This window comes from Medicago sativa, chromosome 1 (assembly GCF_051527215.1).
Source record: "Medicago sativa cultivar Bolivia chromosome 1, Bolivia_mono, whole genome shotgun sequence".
NCBI lineage: Eukaryota > Viridiplantae > Streptophyta > Magnoliopsida > Fabales > Fabaceae > Medicago > Medicago sativa.
Genome location: NC_140749.1, coordinates 83,936,720 through 83,942,719, shown reverse-complemented (window position 1 = coordinate 83,942,719; position 6,000 = coordinate 83,936,720). Strand labels below are relative to the sequence as shown.

The 6,000-nt window shown below is 30.4% G+C and overlaps 1 protein-coding gene across 1 annotated transcript; it reads right to left on the bottom strand.

Moving 5' to 3' along the window:
* Nucleotides 1-216: 216 nt before the first annotated feature.
* On the bottom strand, nucleotides 217-3,130 carry LOC146958314 (PHD finger-containing protein 1-like). Its single transcript, XM_085739822.1, has 6 exons — nucleotides 3,017-3,130; nucleotides 2,176-2,261; nucleotides 1,101-1,541; nucleotides 779-1,006; nucleotides 569-696; nucleotides 217-472 (listed from the first exon to the last, which is right to left on the bottom strand). The coding sequence occupies exons 1-6, from the start codon at nucleotides 3,017-3,019 to the stop codon at nucleotides 393-395; spliced, it is 966 nt and encodes a 321-aa protein (XP_085595948.1). The 5' UTR covers nucleotides 3,020-3,130; the 3' UTR covers nucleotides 217-392.
* Nucleotides 3,131-6,000: the final 2,870 nt, after the last annotated feature.

Below are 6,000 nucleotides of genomic sequence, written 5' to 3'. Positions count from 1 at the left end.
AACAATGGAGATGTAGTAACTCATTTGAACAAACACTTGTGAAAATGACAATGACAGATAATTTCTAACACCAAAAGCTTCATATGATTCACGGCGAAACATAAAATTATCTATGGATTAGTTAGGAATGATAGTCCTTACCTAAATAATTACCAATTAACTAGGAAAACTCCATGCTAAACGTATGGTTAAATAATATGCAACTAAGTAACAACATTCTATCATGCAAATATCATGTGATCAAATTAATATTAACTATTCGATCCAACATCCTATCATGCACATATCATATAACTACCACAAGAGTACTATGCATTAAAACTATGACTACTATTATTTCTCAAAATATTAAATGGACTACTGTTATGTCGAGTTACGGGTTTGGCATTCTCTCAGCAGACATCACCATTTGTCTCGTGTGAAGTTTGCTTTTTTTTGAAGACACCCCACAAGTAATACTTGGTTTGAAATTCTGTCCAAAGGATAACTCAAATTAAAACGTAATCTAAGATGTATAAATAATTTGACTGAAATATTCAACTGAAGAGCTAGAATAGATGAAGCTCACTCTGATGTCGGATTGGAAGCAAGTCGGAAGGAAAAATTAAAAGCACTGCATTTTCAGTTACAACTCTTACGGCAGCTTCAGTGCAAATGATATCATCAACCAGCTTGTCAAAGGCCTTTATAGATAATCTGTAGCGGAAATATTATATAGATATACAAATTAAAGAAAGATCACCTTAACATGATGTAAAATATGTCTAAAAGAACTTACCTTCTATTCCCAGGAAAGAAATAAAGAGCAATGCTTTCATCAGTTGGTCCTTCCTCCTTGAAGCTATTCGGCCACACCTCAGATCTGGGAAGCAAATCTGCGGAAAGCACATGCGGGAAGAATTTCATCTCGTCCAGAACTTTGGGGGATGCTATATTGGACAAATGGGCCAGAAGTCCATTGACTCTACCAATAGTTTTACTTTTATCGCAGAAGATCAAATTTCCCCTATTAGCCAGCAAAATCAACTTGGATCATAATCACCATTAAGCTACAGAAGTTCACTGATTTTCAAATGAAGGTGGCAAAACAAAGTTCATACCTCCAGATTGGATCAGCAATAGGCTTCGCATCAACATGACCTTCTAATGCTATAATTAGATCATCAGTGGCGGTAGCTTGAGATATTTGAACAGATTTAGGATCTACATTGGAGTTTGCTGCATCTGTTGGAACTGGTCCACACTCATTTTTCGATTCACTTTCTTGATTATGGCTGGTATCAGATTGAGGATGCTCAAGCTCAGTTGAACAGCGACTGTTAGATGAAAGGGTCTTTGATGGCTTCTCTTCCATCTCCTTTTTATTCTGTTGTTTGCTTTTCTTCAATCCCTTAACGCAATATTTCAGTTTTGCTCGGGATTGGATTGCAATTCTGGCCAGATTTCCAGAGTTAGTCTTCAATCTCTTTGCCTCTGGTTCACAGTCCTCACAAAACCATATCACTTCATCGGTAAAAATCACAGGTCCGTCTAAACAGTACCTGAAAGAAAGAAAAAAGGACTTATAGAACATGAGATTGCAACTTTATAAATGCAAATTTTAAATTTAATAAAACATTGGGAGGATAAAACAGATTCAGTTTTAAGTTGATAGTATGAACACAATTGGGTTGGTTATCTCTCCAGTAATCTTTTGATTCACCCAAACCAAACTATAATGGATGGGATGGGAACGCTCACAAACATTACCTTCATACTTCAGTATCTATTGAAATTTTGAGAGCATCCTTATGTCAATATTAAGAAACAACTAGAGCAATGCAGACGACAAAAGCCTACTGCAGAAGCAAATCGTAATTCAAAAAGTACTTTTACTAAAATCTGAAATAATATATCAGCTTTGTATAACGCAATTACATATAAGAATAACTCCATGTTATATTAAAACAGGCGATAAGGTTATAACTATTAAGCGGCAAGTAGTATCATTCCAATTATTCTTTGGATCGTTCAACCTAAGACTATACACTCTCAGTACTCTAAAATAGTAACTTCAAAGAATGTATAAGTAGCATTCGAGGTGTTGGCACATGAAGCTAAGTATGATAACGAAAAAATTGCAATAAGAACATCAAATGATGCAAAGAAAAGGAGTGAACACTGAACAATAAGCACCTGTGAAGAGCACAAGCCTGACACTCAGTACAAAAAACTATTGCCTCTGGAAAACCTACATCGCCGCAAGTGAGACAAACAGCTTCCTGCAAGGACAAGTATACAAAGTCTTACTGAAATGATTCATAACTCTGTAAAATCAAAAGTGATTAAGTGAAGCTCCAAATATGTACAATCCTATACAGTACTATTCTAAATGCATCATTAGTAGGCTCGGCTCTTGACTCTCGAGTCACGTGTGATCGATGAAAAACACAATCACTAAAAGTTAATAAAACACCCCCATTGAGTTCTCCAATATTTTTGTTAAAAATCAGAACATAAACACTTGTGCCAGCTGTCATATAAAAACCTAGCAACATGTTCTTCAGCTCATTTCAAATTTGATGGTTATCATGTTTATCTAATTTTGTGCATATTCTAAAAAAACTACAAAATGGTTACTAAATCAAAATGTGGCATATCTTATGAAGCTAAATTATAGCAAAATTGTTAATCCAGCTTAAGCCAAAATGAATAATTTGATTATAACAGTTAATAATGATTTTGTTCATGAAAAGCATTAAAATAAACCCAAATTGACACACTTAACCCCTTCAAAAAAAGAAACATTTATGAACTGTAATACATAATTAGTGTTAGGATGAGTATGCATTGAAAGTATAAAATAACCTTACAATTATCCTATTCTAGATCCATAACATAAATGAATTTCATGTGACAATATAACAGTAATAAAATAAATAAAAAATCAAATTAATAGTAACATTTGAAGAGTTTATTAATATTAAAATGATGAAAATGAAAAGAGTGAATCTGGTGATGAAAGAAAAGTAATTACCATTGGAAAGATTAGATTTTGATTTGATTTGGTGAAAACTGAAGGAACGAACGAACGAAAACGAACAAGAACTGGAAGCTGGGTCCTCTGTCTCTGGAGAACTCGAACAAAATTAGTATGAAAATTATTAGATTCAATTTATAAATCTTATTTTTCTATTTTCAAATGTATCCATTTTTTCTATACTTGAAATAAAAGAGTAGTGTTGTTTGAACAACCATATGTAACAACTCATGTGACAACTTCTTTTTTTCTCTCTTTTCATCAGTTAAAAACAATGGAAAGAGAAAAAAGAAGAGAAAGAATAAGAGTATAATGTGAGTATGAGAGAGAAAATTGTCAAAAAATTGTCAGAAAGTGGTTGTACAAATATCATTTCTCGAAATAAAATGTATCCATTTTTATCACCATTTAATTCTTTCTTCATTTCCTTGGTTTGTAGAGATAAAAACACAATCAAATTTAAAAATAGTTAATGAAGGTAGAATTTATTTAATAATTGGATCCATTGTTTATTTTTTTGTGTATATCATATCTCTTTCTTATGACAATTTTCATTTATTTTTTTAAATGGAAATGATTTTTACTTCATGTTAACTTGTGCTCTTAAAACAACTCAAAAATAAAAATATTTCGTCAAATTTTGTGCATTTTATTTATTACAAATTCAAAAAATAAATTCAATGCACACGTTTCAACAAAAAATAACTATATTTGGTTCATTAATTTGTGCTTTAAGTACATAAGTTAGCTTTTCTCTAAAAAAACATAGAGTAGGATCAAATTTGTGTGTTGCTCTTGAAATTAATAAAGGAAAATGCTATCAAGAAATAGAACACTCTCTCTCAATGTTATAAGCAAAAATTAACATTTTAGATTCATTAATTAAATGATGTATATAATCTTTATTATAGACCACATACATCATTTAATGAATGAATCTAAAATGTTGATTTTTGTTTATAATAGTGACCAGAGGTGTACAACCTAATATTAGAATGAAAATGTGATATTATTTGAGGTGTATCCAATATTACACCTAGATAATTTTTTCAGTTAGGATTAGGGGTGGGCAAAAATAACAAAAAATCAATTCGAACCGGTTAACCGAACCGAACCGTATCAAAATTAACTGAACCATTTAACCAATTCTCGAACCGAACCATTATTTTGATAACAATTCACTAACCGAACTGAACCATTAGTAACCACAATTATCCGAACCTAACCGAACCATTAACCATTTCTATTTTACAAACAACTTATTTTTAAAAATAACTTATTCAAAACAACTTATTTTAAAACAACTTATTTTATGCAAAACAACTTATTTTAAAAAAAAACAAATTATTCAAAACAACTTATTTAAAAAAAAAACTTATTATAAAAACAGCTTATTCAAAACAGCTTATTTTATGCAAAACAACTCATTTTAAAAAACAATTTATTCAAAACAACTTATTTTAAAACAGCTTATTTTAAAAAATAGTTTATTCAAAACAACTTAATTTATGCAAAACAACTCATTTTAAAAAACAACTTATTCAAAACAACTTATTTTAAAACTACTTATTTTAAAAAATAGTTTATTCAAAACAACTTATTTTATGCAAAACAGCTTATTTTAAAAAACAGCTTATTTTAAGAAACTTATTTTTAAAAAACAACTTATTATAAAAACATCTTATTTTATGAGAAACAACTTATTATAAAAACAACTTATTTTATGCAATAAGCTCGTTCATGTCACATTTAGTAGAATCAGAATGATCAAAAAGCAATGTAAATTTACATTATTTAACACACTTCACTTGCTCACTTAGTACTGGTGCAACATTTTTTTACTTATATTTAAAAAAAAAAAGTGAATTGATGGGCATCATATTGTGGATCATCTACTATGAAGCCAGCTAACTTCCAAGTAGGATCTTTGGAGTGTACCCTATTATACAGAGTCCTCATCCATTTATGGGCATCCAAACATGAAAACTTTGGTGTTATTATCCAAGCCACAGGAATGGCCTTCTTGTCTGAGTTGAACACTAGAAGACTATGAACCGGGTACTGCATGAAATTATCAATGTGTTTGATGTTAGTTTCTTAGAAACTCAATGAAAGTAATATATGTCTGCTTATCAAAATTAAGTGAGAAAGTCACAAACAAACCATTAATTTATTTGTTCCAAATCGTGAATCAGATGCAAGCAGACCACGGTTCCCAAACTTAATCATTTGTTGCAATTGCCACTCAGTTTGAATGCCCAAAATGAATGGGTCAGAATCAGAGAAATCTTGGTAGAAGAAAACATTACTCTGGCGGTTATAAAAAAATTCAAAAAGAAAAAGTGAATCGCACAAACAATGATGATAATTGATAAGATGTTTTGTATAAAATAAGTTGTTTTGATAAACAGCTGATAAGTTGTTTTGCAAAAATAAGCTGTTTTTTAAAATAAGTTATTTTGCATAAAATAAGTTATTTTAAAATAAACTGTTTTGAATAAGCAGTTTTTTAAAATAAGAAGTCCTGCATAAAATAAGTTGTTTTGAATAAACTTTTTTTTTTTTAATAAAGAGATGTAATCAATTGTTTTGCATAAGATAAGTTATTTTGAAGAAATAAGCTATTCTAGTTTTATTCATTGGATAAAAAATATTTGTTTTGGTTCGGTTCGGTTTGGTTAATAGGTAAGCAAATGGTTAACCGAACCATAATTTTGGTTCAGTTTGGTTACTTCCAAACTTTAAACGGTTCGGTTCGGTTATTCCGAACCATTTGAACAATTTGGTTCGGTTCGGTTCGGTTTTGATGGTTAACTGAACCATGCCCACCCCTAGTTAGGATTCAAACATTTGTTTGTCATATTATAAAAGTCCAACATACGTTATATCTAACATAAGCTTTAGTTTAATTTTGCTCCTCTATTTTGTTCAAAAATGCGATTTTGATATTTATTTTTAATTGCACAATTTTAATCTCTCGT